Source organism: Chelon labrosus, assembly GCF_963514085.1.
Source record: "Chelon labrosus genome assembly, chromosome: 17".
NCBI lineage: Eukaryota > Metazoa > Chordata > Actinopteri > Mugiliformes > Mugilidae > Chelon > Chelon labrosus.
This window is the reverse complement of record NC_140350.1, coordinates 3,394,327-3,407,898: the sequence shown is the minus strand read 5'-3', so window position 1 is coordinate 3,407,898 and position 13,572 is coordinate 3,394,327. Positions and strand designations below refer to the sequence as shown.

The 13,572-nt window shown below is 40.4% G+C and overlaps 2 protein-coding genes across 4 annotated transcripts; one reads left to right on the top strand and one right to left on the bottom strand.

The window, feature by feature from the left end:
• Positions 1 to 1,315: 1,315 nt before the first annotated feature.
• Positions 1,316 to 8,878, top strand: srrt (serrate RNA effector molecule homolog (Arabidopsis)). Of its 2 annotated transcripts, none has more exons than XM_084564765.1 (20): positions 1,316 to 1,402; positions 1,993 to 2,115; positions 2,336 to 2,464; positions 2,547 to 2,696; positions 3,019 to 3,207; positions 4,627 to 4,796; positions 4,959 to 5,143; positions 5,222 to 5,332; positions 5,420 to 5,579; positions 5,683 to 5,831; positions 5,927 to 5,988; positions 6,121 to 6,199; positions 6,577 to 6,768; positions 6,854 to 7,024; positions 7,142 to 7,295; positions 7,576 to 7,769; positions 7,932 to 8,088; positions 8,216 to 8,308; positions 8,386 to 8,488; positions 8,628 to 8,878. In XM_084564765.1, the coding sequence occupies exons 2-20, from the start codon at positions 1,997 to 1,999 to the stop codon at positions 8,701 to 8,703; spliced, it is 2,643 nt and encodes an 880-aa protein (XP_084420891.1). In that variant the 5' UTR covers positions 1,316 to 1,402; positions 1,993 to 1,996; the 3' UTR covers positions 8,704 to 8,878. The 2 variants fall into 2 exon arrangements, with proteins under 2 accessions (XP_084420891.1, XP_084420892.1); XM_084564766.1 differs by having other exon boundaries at positions 8,386 to 8,499.
• A 97-nt stretch (positions 8,879 to 8,975) lies between these two features.
• Positions 8,976 to 13,315, bottom strand: mogat3b (monoacylglycerol O-acyltransferase 3b). Of its 2 annotated transcripts, none has more exons than XM_084564767.1 (9): positions 13,017 to 13,315; positions 12,460 to 12,583; positions 11,953 to 12,043; positions 11,692 to 11,799; positions 11,197 to 11,267; positions 10,600 to 10,804; positions 10,048 to 10,222; positions 9,774 to 9,958; positions 8,976 to 9,692 (listed from the first exon to the last, which is right to left on the bottom strand). In XM_084564767.1, the coding sequence occupies exons 3-9, from the start codon at positions 12,032 to 12,034 to the stop codon at positions 9,538 to 9,540; spliced, it is 981 nt and encodes a 326-aa protein (XP_084420893.1). In that variant the 5' UTR covers positions 12,035 to 12,043; positions 12,460 to 12,583; positions 13,017 to 13,315; the 3' UTR covers positions 8,976 to 9,537. The 2 variants fall into 2 exon arrangements, with proteins under 2 accessions (XP_084420893.1, XP_084420894.1); XM_084564768.1 differs by lacking the exon at positions 13,017 to 13,315 and adding an exon at positions 12,969 to 13,000.
• Between the last annotated feature and the right edge of the window lie 257 nt (positions 13,316 to 13,572).

The window sequence follows — 13,572 nt, the reverse complement described above, 5'->3', positions numbered from 1 at the left end:
GGCGAAGCAGTCGGCTGCTGAAGGTGCTGCTGCTATAGTGCCATGGAGGGGATGGGATTGGTTTTCCATCAGGGATGACCGCTTTGCATCCATCCCCCGATCACCCACCACCTCCACAGACTCAAGAGGCCAGCCCAGAACAGAGCCGGCCTTCTTCACCAGTCTGTTCAGTCTCTTTTTCTCTGCATCTGAGATGCTGCTCCTCTAGAAATATAAAGAATTCAGTTAATTCCTTATATTTAATTATTATTTATATTTAATTATTAGAATTCTTTATATTTTTGACACTTCTATAGCAGCCAAAAGTTTATTTTGAGAGCACAAATATTCAAGCCATTTAATGTATCACTGTCAGTGGATATCATTACAATAGCACGTGCAGTTACCATTTTCTTTTTTGTCAGTTATTGTAACACACTGGTCTTTGCTGTTTCTGAGCTTAATAATACACTATAACAATATTGTGCAATGTAAAGATGAGATGACACTGTACTCCATGGTTGGTTCCCATTTTCATAGGGTTTTTTGGATAGTCCTTATGGGCCCATCATCTCCACTCCACTGGAAGCCAATGCTGGAGCCGGAGAAGACTTTGCGTTCAGATCCAGAGAGGGCCATGCCTTTCCACAAGTGGAGTCGGCGTTTATCATGGAGGATGAAGCACAGGCTACTCAAGTGTGGCCACGCGTTATCCTGGATTACATGAGGCACCAGTTAAGGTTCAGAGGAAGGACAAAGAAAAGCAAAAAGAAAGGATATATTCGTCAATTTACTGTAAAGTAAGAAGTAGAATAAAGCAAGATATCAGTCTATTAAAGTATAGTTTGAATGCCAAAGCCTTTCACTGTGAGTTCTTTTTTACACATGTTCTATATGCTGTTAAAATGTGGCCATGAAGATATTTAAAAACAAAATGAAATAACATCAAACCTGTATAAAACACATTTTAGACAGAAACACTCTATAGAGTGGATAAAAACATTTAAATGCCCACAGTGTAAAAATAATTTTATTTAAAAAAGCTAAATAAGAAGTCGGAAAAGTGTTATTCTTATTATTAAAATAAAAGGCCCCTTTTAATATTCATTAACCCTTTTATTTATGGGTAAATGTGTAATTATTTTCCCTCCATGTTGCAGGTTAGGCTTGTGAATTCCACATGCGGTTGAATTAGCTTTTAGTGTTCATTATTTACTGATCCTATTATTTAAAGCCCTAACGGGGGGAATGAAAAAGAGCTTTAAGATTGAGATTGTGAGTTACACTCCAGACCAGTTGGTGGCGGTAGCGTCCCATTCCGTCGATGGTAGCTGTACAACCTCAAGAAGAAGACACGGCGACGAGGAAGGGAAGAAGAGGCACACGGCGAACACGAACATTGTTCGTGGAAGTAATTTTAAAGGTATCACATCGTCTGTATTTTAAAAAGTGTTGCCAGCCGAAGTTAAACTGGCAAGTGAGCATGTATTCTGTTATTCAGAAAGAGACTTATCTGTAGCATTGAAGCCGACTGCAGAGTTAATTTTTAGCTAGCTCGCACAGCTAACATATTAGCTAGCCGCCGTGATTAGCTATCCCGCACACAATAACGGACTACGTTTGTTTTGGCTGAGAACTTACTGTTTTTGTGTAATATGGCTATTAAAGCGTCGACGCAGATATTAACTGTTGTTGTGCAAAGAAAATATCTGCCCTACGTTAATTTACAGGCGTTGTATCTCTCAGGCCAGTGTATCTGCAGGATATTTCCCTTATGTTTTTACTGTTTTAGTTTGTGTTTTAATTCCTCCCACCACAGTCGCTTAAAGTGCTAAAAATTCTTTTTGTTTGTACCACTCGTTTGTTTTAAAGTACTGTTGCAGTCTCATTGTTTGCATATGCAAATCCTACGGCATTGATAGCAGCAGATTCTGCCTTAGTCACAGTGACTAAGCTTACTATCAGGCCGTCATCGATCCATCCACAACATTTCAACCTTATTTTTCTCCATAGAGACATGGGAGACAGTGATGATGAGTATGATCGCAGAAGAAGAGACAAATTCAGGCGGGAGAGAAGTGACTATGACCGTTCAAGGGAGAGAGAGGACAGGCGCAGAGATGACTGGAATGACCGGTAAGAAAGCATGATATGGAAAACCGCCAATTTTTAAAACGGTTTCGTTTAACCCCAAACAGCATCCTCATCTCCTGGGGTAAAAAAATAGCGTAATCCAGCTGAGTGGTGTTTATTGAAGTGCTTGATTTCACTTTCTGTGTACATTTAATTTTCATGTTTGTTAAATTTGTTTCCTGTTTATTGTTTGCTCTTGTTTCTCTGAAATCAATATTCCCAGGGAGTGGGACAGGGGCAGGGAACGACGCAGTCGAGGAGAGTACCGGGATTATGACAGAGGTCGTAGGGAGAGATTTACCCCACCCAGACACGACATGAGTCCCCAGCAGAAACGCATGAGAAGAGACTGGTGAGATTAGCAGGAACAGTGTTCTACAATCTTTGCAACTGCCATTTCCTTTTACTTAAGCTCTTTTATCTCCCCCTGTAAGGGATGACCATGGTGGGGACCCATACCGGGGTGTGGGGTATGACCTGGGTTATGGTGGTGGAGGAGGGCCCAGCTATGGCCCACCACAACACTGGGGCCATCCTGATCTGCACCTCATGCAGCCTCATCATGGCATACCCATTCAAGCAAGGTGAGAGATGGAGTCAGTTAAATGTTGTTTTTCACCTCTTATTACTAACAATGTATATCTGTTTTCTTGCTTATGTAATATATTTTCATCAAAAACACAACGTTAAAAAGAAAGCTGTCATTTGACTTTCCACCTGACCGTTGGAATGTAGTTGCATGAGAAGATGTGTGCTTTACAGATGTTCACATAAACAATAGTGAAAGAAAAAAACGAGGCAGAATATACACAAAGCAAAGTCACATGTTGTTCATTGTTGTGTCTGACTATCTGGTGACATCCAGCATTTATGATTACACATCCAAACTTGTCTCTCTTCCGCTAGGCTTGGTAACATCCATGACATGGACTTGGGTCCTCCTCCTCCAATAATGAAGACCTTTAAGGAGTTTCTGCTGTCCTTAGACGATTCTGTGGATGAAACCGAAGCAGTCAAACGCTACAATGAGTACAAGATTGACTTCCGCCGACAACAGATGCAGGACTTCTTCTTGGCACATAAAGATGAAGAGTGGTACGATCTCAGTTGACTTTACTACATAATCCCTAATTATGATTATTATTAGGTAATCTTTATAGTCAGTCTGTGATTTTTCATCATCAGATGTTCACATTTCCTCTTGTTTGGCTTATTGACTTCATTATTTTAGATATAACTTCTTTTTTTTAGAGAGAATGTAATAGTTTGGGCCTGGTCCTATTGTGGGTTTATTTATTATTTATACAGTGTAGCGTACTGTTTACAGTAAGAAAATCAACCCAAATCTGAGCCTTAGTCCTCATGCCATTATTAGTTTGATGATACATCTCTTATTTGAGAAAATTCCATTAAGTAGCACTTTAAGTCAACCAAGGAGTATTTTTACAGTCGAGTAACTTTTGCATTACACTGTGCCATAAATCATTGATTATTTAGTCTAGTATTAGTGTATGAATTCTGTTCACAATCATTCAACTGAATGCTAGAGTGAACTTTTGTTCAGTTAAATGTAGCTTGGAACAAAAAGCCATCCTCTTTCTTTGGAATAATTTTCCTATGGATTGATTTACCGTTGTATATTGTCTGTTAATGCTTATTACACTTATTTCACAGGTTTCGTGCAAATTGTTCTGTTTTGACATAACCCGCTTTTCTTCCCTTCATTTCTACTACTACGTTGGCAACGATTTTTTCCAAGATGAGAAAAAGTGGAACTCATCCGCAAGAATCGGTCTTAGACAGAAAGGGTATGCACTGCGCACAATGCAGTTGCTCTTAGACACACAGTACCAGGGATTTTAGATAGATAGCCAAGTAGTTTTCCGCACATGGAGATTTTTTTTTCTTGTTTTATGGTTTTTCTACGCGCTTTTGTTTTTATATTTGGATCAAATCGAATCCCAAAACCGAATTTGTGTGTATTCAGACACACCATTGGGGTGAAGTGGAGCGCACTTTCACAGAAGAGACCCCCCTCTCTGTATTTATTTGTTATTAAACTGGCAGAACAAAAGGTAACTGTAGTCCACTCAATGATAAACATTTTTAATGTGACATTTTGAATATGTTAAATGCTTAAATATATCTCTCTGTTATGTTTTTTCCTTATTTGTGGTGAGTTAATCCCAAACTTTTTAATTTGGAATAATTAGCTATCAAACATGCATACACTGAAACACCTAACATATGAACAAGGAAAACAAATTATAAGATTGTAATTTGGTTTCTTTATAATTTTCCCAATAAATCATTCAGCAATCTGGACTTCAAACCCACATTATTTGTTTAATATCTGGTTACAAGAAATTGTAATAATACAAATCAGTTTAATGATTTCACAGGTATTTTATATGGATATATAATATGTATTTGTTCTCTAACTTTTGCAACCCGTTCATCCCAACCCCCGTCATTCCCTCCCCACTCTTTTGCGGACGCTAACTCCGGACACAGGTTTAGGTCCAGGTACCACCCAGATGAGGCCAGTCGACTTAAGGCAGAGGCCCAGAGTGCCCTGCTCAACCGTCTGAACGTCTTTATGTTCCTGATGGAGAATGCCTGGTTTGATAATGTCTCCCTGGACATTGAACAGACTCCAGCCATCATCAAGGTTCTGGACGCAGGTGAGGTCTCAAAGACAATATTAAGAATGGGCTGCGTGTGTCGTGTTGAGCTACTATTTTTATAGAAAAATAGAAAAATGTGAACAAAATACTCAATACTTAATTAAAGAAAAGACACCATTATTTGTTGCCTGAACCGTGCACCCTCTTGTTTCCCTTCAGCTGTGATAAAAATGGAGGGTGGGACAGATCATGATCTTCGCATCCTGGACATGCCATCTGAAGAAGAAGAAGAGAGGGAGAAGTCGGCATCTGTTCCAGGTGGCGCTGAGCCTCCCAAGAGAGAGGATCTCAAATCACTGGGCAGTGACCGCAAACCCTCAGCAGAACAAGACAAAAATGAAAAGGTGTGTGTTTTTCCTCTGTTACTCAGACAGTAGAGGTTGTATAGTGCTGTGTGCTGATTACAGTGAACTGTGGCACAGGAGGAGAGCGACTCTGCCAGCACTGAAAGGGCTGCCACAGCAGAAGGGGAGGATGTGAAAGAGGAGGCTGAGAAAGAAGCTGCCAAGGTAGACACGCCTGAACCTAAGAAGGTTAGTGTTTAAATTATTGAAATGACTTGCTGACAAGAGACAGAAATAAACCAACGAGCCTTGATTGTTGTCATTTTTATTTGCTAGCCAAGAAGAAAGAGGAAGCGCAGTGGAGACAGCGATGACGAAGCCAGCGCCTCAGAGAGTGAGTCTGACTCTGACTCAGACTCCAACTCCAACTGTTCTGACAAACCTGTGAAGAAGGAGGAGGTGGAAGACAAGGATGAGGAGGAAGAGGAGGGCGAAGGTGAGAATTCAAATTCCAGATTTTATTTTCAGAATAAATATAATAGTTTATATGCTTTTGTAATTTTTGACTCACGTCGTCTTTTTCTCATTGAATGGCTCAGAGGAGAAACCAAAGGAGAACTCTGAGGAGGACAAGAAAGAAGAGAAGAAGCCTAAAGATGACTCTCCCAGACCACGGCCTCTCCACAAGACTTGCTCTTTGTTTATGAGAAACATAGCGCCCACCATTTCCAGGGCTGAGATTATTGCTGTGAGTTGAACACACTAGGTAGTGTTAAGGGTTCCAGAGCTTAGTGCACTCAAGTGCTTGTGTCCTGAACATCAATATCTGTTTGTTGCTCTCAGCTGTGTCGACGATACCCGGGGTTTCTGCGAGTTTGCTTGTCTGACCCACATCCTGAGCGCAGGTTGGTAACAAAACAAAAAAAAACAAAAAACTACCAACTAAATCCTTCTAATTTCTAGTCTAATAATTCATTAATTTAGTCAAATACTGTCTGAATCAAGAAACTAGACACATACATCCTGTGCTATGTCAGGTTTTTCAGACGTTGCTGGGTGACGTTTGACCGCAGCGTGAACATCAAAGAAGTCTGTTGGAACCTTCAGAACATCCGAGTAAGTCTGTTAACAAGTCACATTTATGTTTTTACATCATAGTGTTACAGATGGTTCTAGACAAGAAGAACCTCTTAGTGCCACAAAGTTGTTTTGTGTCAAAGTGATACAGTTCTTTGTTTTGTTTTGTATGTCTTGAGTTTTTTATATTATTGATTTACAAATCTGAGAAAAGGAAATGTTGGAAAAGAGCATGTTGCTGGAATAAGCTTTTCTGTTCTCATTTCAAATTCATGCGCTGATGATCATTTTTGTCAGTGTGTGGGAGCTGCAGTGAAAGCTGTTGTTAGGGGAGACAGGCGTTCGTTTAGAGTACTTGTGTGATCTCTCAAATAAAAATTGAGCCTATTAAACTGCTTACTCTCTACCTTTGACAGCTGCGGGACTGTGAACTGGCACCAGGGGTGAACAGGGACCTGGCTCGGAGGGTGCGTCACGTTAATGGCATCACTCAGCACAAGCAGGTACTCCGCAATGACATCAAGCTGGCTGCCAAGCTCATACATGCCTTGGATGAAAAGGGAGCCCTGTGGAGCATTAAGTCTCAGGAACAGGGGCAGAGCACTGAGGTATTAAAGTAAATCTCTTTGGTTTACATGTTTGCGTACACGGCTTGCTTCTCCGATGATTAAATGAAGTGTGTGATTTCAAAAGTTGCAGGCTCAGAACCCCATCTTGAAGAATATTACCGATTACCTAATAGAGGAGGTGAGTGCTGAGGAGGAGGAGCTCCTTGGTTCAGGGAGTGGCATGGATCCTGAGGAGAGCACTAAGGAAGGAAACCCTGCTGAGACCACTGTGGAGAGGGATGACAAGCTGGCCAAGGTATGACTTTAGCAACTTTGGGGGATGTGTTCTGAATTTATGAGACATTATGAAACATTGTATTTTTCAACTTGATATTTTGACATAAAGTTTTTACATTACATATGTTTTTTTCAGGTTTTGGACCGTTTGATCTTGTATCTGCGTATTGTGCATTCCATTGACTACTACAACACATGTGAATACCCCAGTGAGGATGAAATGCCCAATCGCTGTGGCATGATCCATGTGCGTGGACCCATTCCTCCGAACCGCATCACACATGGAGAAGGTCAGTGTGTTTCCCTTGTTTGTTTAACACAATCGAGTGCACTTGGAAGAGAAACAAAAGTAAACGTGTCGATTGTAAAATAAGTTTGACCACTTAGCTTTACATGCCGAAGTGGAAATGCTTTTGAACTACTGTCTTTGCTAGTTAAACATTAGCTGGTATTTGACTTGTTTTCCTTCACATTCTTAACTAAAAATGTATCTGGAATGTCTGTTGAAAAAAAAGGTAGCATTATGTCACACCTGTTGACATCTCACATTTTCTTGTTAACTTTAAACAGTGCAACAATGGCAGAAGATGATCGAGGAGAAGTTAATTCCCTTGTTTAGTTTGAAAGAAGTCTTGTCTGAGGAAGAGGCATCAAAAATGGGCCGCAAGGATCCAGAAGATGAGGTGGAAAAGTTTGTGTCTGCCAACACTCAAGAGCTGGGAAAGGACAAATGGCTCTGCCCTCTAAGTGGCAAGAAATTCAAGGTTAGTTCTTGTAAAGCAAAGGATTCAGGACTCTACACCTCAGCGAGATGCTGTGATTTTTACAAAATTTCTTCCAACATTTGAAGAGTTTTAATCATTTTTATTTGTGCTGGAAAATTATTAAGACGTGTACGTTATCTCTATTTCCAACTTGATTTCAAGGGTCCAGAGTTTGTGCGGAAGCACATCCTGAACAAGCACGGGGACAAGATTGAAGAAGTGAAAAAGGAGGTGACATTCTTTAACAATTTTCTGATGGATGCCAAGAGACCGTCACTGCCAGAGATGAAACTCCCTCCTCTTCCAGGTCCAGGTCAAGGTCAGCACAACGCATCTATCTAATCAGCTCATATGTACATAATATAATTACTCCTTCAGGATAAATAAACTAGTGCACTGGAACTTAAAAATTGAAATAGTGAGATTATTTTTTTTTTTGTTCACAGGTTTGCTTTCTCCCACTATGCCATTTCCTCCTCAAGGCCCACAGGGTCCAATGGGTTTTGCACAACCTCGTCCACCACTGATGGGCTATGGTGGTATGTTCTGACTGCGCTTTTCTAATATTCTCAAAGCTGGAATATATCATTTTAAATATTTGACTCCTTCTTTACAGCAGGTGGACCTCCTTACCCCCCCAACCAATATGGAGGAGGTAGAGGCAACTATGACAACTTCCGTGGACAGGGTGGCTACCTAGGAAAGCCGCGCAACATCAGGTGAGACCGCTGTACGTGCAGTCTTCATTCTGCCATGAGGAGTATCTGTTTTTGGCTGTTGGAGAATTTTGAAACTCAATTTAAGATTTTTTTCTGTTCTGGCTCTTTGTTGTCCTCCTTGCTCCCTCACCCATCTCAGAATGTCACGAGGTGATCCACGCAACATCATTGAGTACCGTGACCTGGATGCGCCAGACGACATGGACTTCTTTTAGAAGGATCACTTAGCCCTTCCAGTCGTCACTCTTCACCAGTGTTGTTTTGCCCGCTTTTCGTAGTATTGTAGATTATTTCCTTATTGAATATCTGATTTTGTAATTATTGTGCAAGTAGAACAAGCTTCTGTATTGCTGTTAACTGCTTCCTCAATAAAGTTGTGATCAAACTACATTAATATGTACGTTGTGGATTTTTTTTTTTTAAAGGAAAAATTGGGTTGTGTGTGACTTCAGACAGATCAGAGCAACCAGTCAGACTTAAAGGACAAGTTACAGTAGAAGAAAGCCATTGAGAAGTCCATCCCAGACACCTAATATCCATCTGTGATTAGTCTGTGAAGGTTCTCAGTCATCCAGTACATGGTATAAATGACATCTGTGATTAGGACATTAAATACCTTGAACTTACACCATGCTGTACATAGGGGTTATTGAGCAGGGCTGCTGTATAAATATAGAAAGTTTTCTGTTCATTCTAAATTTCAATAAGATGCACTGATTTATGCAGTTCATGAAAATGTACCAGATGGGTATTTATTTTATAAAAAGAGGCATCACCCATTTGGACAAACTAATAATTTATTATTTCAAGCATTTTTCTTTCCAAGAATCTAGATCTTTTATGAACTTGTATGAAAAATACATGTTTTAATGAATGCCAATACATCTCCACTACTTTCATGCCTTTGCCAATGCAGCACTCACATCATTGTCATTATTCAAACCACCTCAAGCTTACAGCCATGAAGTGATCGAGATCAACTCCATCACATCATATACACTTCCAGAAGACCTTGTTATGAGCGACAGTGCAACTCATGTTTATAACGTCTAAATGATCTGAAGCTTGTGACTTTCAGACAGTCCACAGCTGACTTTGTGTTCGTGGAATAATTTGCTCAAAGCCTCCATGTAAAGTCCATGATAGTGATCAACCTCCTCTTCGGTAAATGTGGTACGCTTCGGCACTGAGATCGGACTTCCCACTGAAAGAGGTACGAGGATGAAATGGTCTCAGTACACCAAATTAGAGTCTGTTTTTATTTAAAGAATAATTAAATACTCACCAACAGTAGTGACAGGGGTCCTGTAGGGCAGGAATGCAAAGCGCTCGCCGACAAATAGACAAGGGGCAAAACCCATGATCTTTTTAAACAAGTCCTGTAACTGACGACTGAGACTGCCCTCTGAGAAAATCACCTGCTTAAAGAGTTCATTTTCTCCAAACGAGTAAACAGGAACCAGATCAGCCCTGTGGAGAACCATCAGAGGTTATATGAGTGGGTTAGAGGTGAGTACAACAACATTCACTGATTACTGCTATTTCACATGTGCCCTCACCCAAACTCAAGCGCCATCCTGACAAATCCTTTTCTTTGCTTTACAACCACTGTGTTGAGTCCAGGAGAGGAAGCCAGAGACTCAGCAGCACCCCCTATCACAATCACCACTGCATTGCCTTTACCACTTTTTGAAAGGAGGTGGACAAGGCTTGGCTTGCTGACAGGATGAATACCTTATCAGACAGAGAAAGTAAGAGCATCAACAGGTCAGCTGTTTATGGACAAGAACAAAACAGAGGACTTGTCCAGTTGTGCAAAGATTGCTGTCACTAGGATTAGTCTACTCCATTAAAGGGTTTAAATTCCTACTTGTGCAGAAAATGGATTGTGTTTGATGTAATCGTGACGGTAAAAGCTGGTCATAGACTTTGTCACTGACTGTATCAGTCATGCATAGATATGGATGGCTTCAATTTATGACTTAAAGTAAAATGGCATCTTTTTAATGTCAAGCACTTTTACGGTATATTCCAAAAGTGTTAGACATGGTTTCTGCAGTGTCATCATCATGCTTTGATGTAATGATTGTTGAACATAATGTAAGAAATACCTGCACTCATTGCATATTCCCTGAAGAGTGGTATCCTGAAAAGGCCTGCCAGTATCGCCAAGCATGGTCGCACCCCAGGAAATGCCTCGGTGAAGCCACAGCTGTCTGTGCCGAAGCAGCTGAAGGCCCCGACACTCATGATTCCATGCGGATGACATCCTAAGATGTAGTTTTTGTTTGGATTCAGCTCAGCTGTCTTCACCAACTGAGCAAGAAATTTGACACAAAAGGAAAGCTGATCACAGTTCGTCTCTTGCTCTTGATCATAAAAACCTAACCCGGTTGCATCATATATTATCTGATTAAATGGGAGACTGAGAAAAGACTTTGATGTTAACCGATTCTTGTGGGCTGGCCGCAATAAAAGGCTCAATACAAAGACTTTTATCTCACAGCTGCATTGCCATATTTGCATTAATGAAGCATCACAGCAGATAATACAAGACGGAATACAGAATTAGATTTATTCACATTTATAGGAATTGTTCCGAGAGAACTGTATGTGATGCGTAGTATTTTTTGGAGATCCAGCCACGTCTTACAACAAAATATAAATAAAGCAGATTATGAGAAGAACAGATGCAAAGCGAAACTTACTTTAACTGGAAAAAAATCTCTGAAGTGGTTCCATACCCTCCACTTCCTCACAAATCTGTTTTTCCTGCCCCCTGATGGAGACATTAACAATCTTAGAGACAGTGGGTATGTCCCAGTTATGCTGCATACTAACTGTAAATGCTCTGTGTTCTCATAGTATACTGTTTTTGCTTCCTACTTCCAAAGTATACAACTTAGCGGGTGTATTAATAGTGGAACAGTCAGTATACATAATAAAAAACACTGGTTTTAGACTCCTATAATGCCATGTGCAAAGAAAATGCAGGAGCTGGTTTTCCTCCTGTGGGCATCTGCTCCATTTAATTTGTCCAGTGTATCATGGGAAATGAGAACTGAACTTCTTGTGTAAACCTTATTGTGTCCCCCTAACACTCATTCAATGTAAACACACTAGTACCTATTAAAATGATCATATTAATAGTGACACAGAGAATGCTGCTATTTTTCTGGATGTGTGAATGTCATGTTCTTTACCTCTTTCAGGGGTTTCCCAGTCCATCACCAGCCATGCGAAGCACAGAGCGGGCAGCGGCCACAGAGAGGTAAACATAAGATACACCAGCACGACAATACAACTTAGTCCTGAAGTTGGATGTTTGTCGTACCGCGTCGGGCATCATGAGAGTCCATATGTTAGGGGTACAAGGCATGTCTTGCGTAAGTTCAGATATTAATACTTCACCATGTTTTTTGCAAATGCAGGATGTGGTAAAAACAAGTGTGGTTGCATCTTACCTAAGAACAGAAATGATAGCACCCACTGCAGAACACTGATTACCTCCAAAAACTCCTTCAGCTGGCTTTTTTCTTCAGCCATTCTTGGAACCTGGAACCACACCAATCATTTGCATGTGCGCTGTGATTTAGTATATAGTATTCAATATAATGTTTCCCTACAGAAATTAAAAAAGCTGCTTTATTGATGATGATAAAATGTATGATAGATGTCATTATCATAGAGATCACATTGCACTGGCAATAGGCACAGCAGCTTGTACTCTTAATCTTCCTTTAGGGAAGAAAGACTTAAAAACTTGTAAAACATGCAGCAGCCCGATCAAATGACTTTCTCATGAACAGGCTCACAGGCAAACTGAGACACAAGATTTTTTAAATTGCCACAAATAAAACCGTTATCAGTCAGGCTAGTATGACCATGAAACACCGTTGGCTATGAATCATTAAGAAAATGTGAAACAGCTTCTTTGATCACACTGCTAAAAATTAAACACAGTACTTTACCTGACTAGAGTTTATTCCCAAGTTAATTTGGATGGATGCAGATTCTCAGCTTGTCCACAGCACAGCAGTATGCACTTTGACCAGATCATGGAAAGCTGCTGATAACAAATCCACTCCCCTGATACTTTGACACACAAACAAGCTATATCATTGATAAATAATGACAACATTTTATAGTGGGATACTTTGCATTTGATCTAGATATATGACAAGGTGAGTTCATGATCAGATTGGCGTTACTCTATATGTGGCGTTTTTTTTTTTTTTAGTTAATCTTGTGGTCAACAAGATTACGCGCCACTCAGTTTACTTAGTATTATTTCATTTAAAGGAATGTCACACAACTTTACAGGCACAGCCACTGTTCGTCCCCCTGATGTTGGATATTTGATTTGTAAAATGCTAAATGCTAACCTTCCCTACTAAAGTCTTCTTGACCAGACTAAGGTGTTTCTTGAAGCTGTGGTAGCATAACACACAAAAAGAAACGGCTCAAGTTTCTCCCTTACCAGAAATACTGAATTGGTGTCATAAATCAACATATTGTTCAGACTCACTGGTTAATCCCAATCAATTCCACGTGCTCCACAGTTAGTGACGCTCAGCACTTCCTGACAGTGTGTCACAAAACAAGAGTTTCAGGAAGTGGAGGATTTCTGCCTCGCGCAGCGTTGGAGGACTTTTAAGGCAGAGGAATGAGGAAGCACGGCAAACAGCGGCAACAGCAAAATAACACAGCACACTGGATGGGATTATGAAATGAGAAATTTGGACAGTGCAGGTCTTTCTGCCCTGTTACCTCATATTTGCTCCTGTGGATCAAAGATCTTATGAGGCAGACTCTTGTATCATAGAGATAGTGACAGCGGCCATGGCCATAAAAATAAATCCTGTACATGTCACAGAGGAAAGAATTTGAAACAATGTCAACATAATGCTCCACTTAAACAAAACTGACCTGCGTGCACCACTGAGCTCCTCTGATCCCCACACCATACTGAATTAAAGTCCTGCCTCCCCTCTGGGTGAGCTTCTGTATGTATCTCTGTCAAGAGATTTCTTTCATCACTGTTTCTGAAAAAGTACAATTTAGTTGAGTTTTCTGTCTATAAC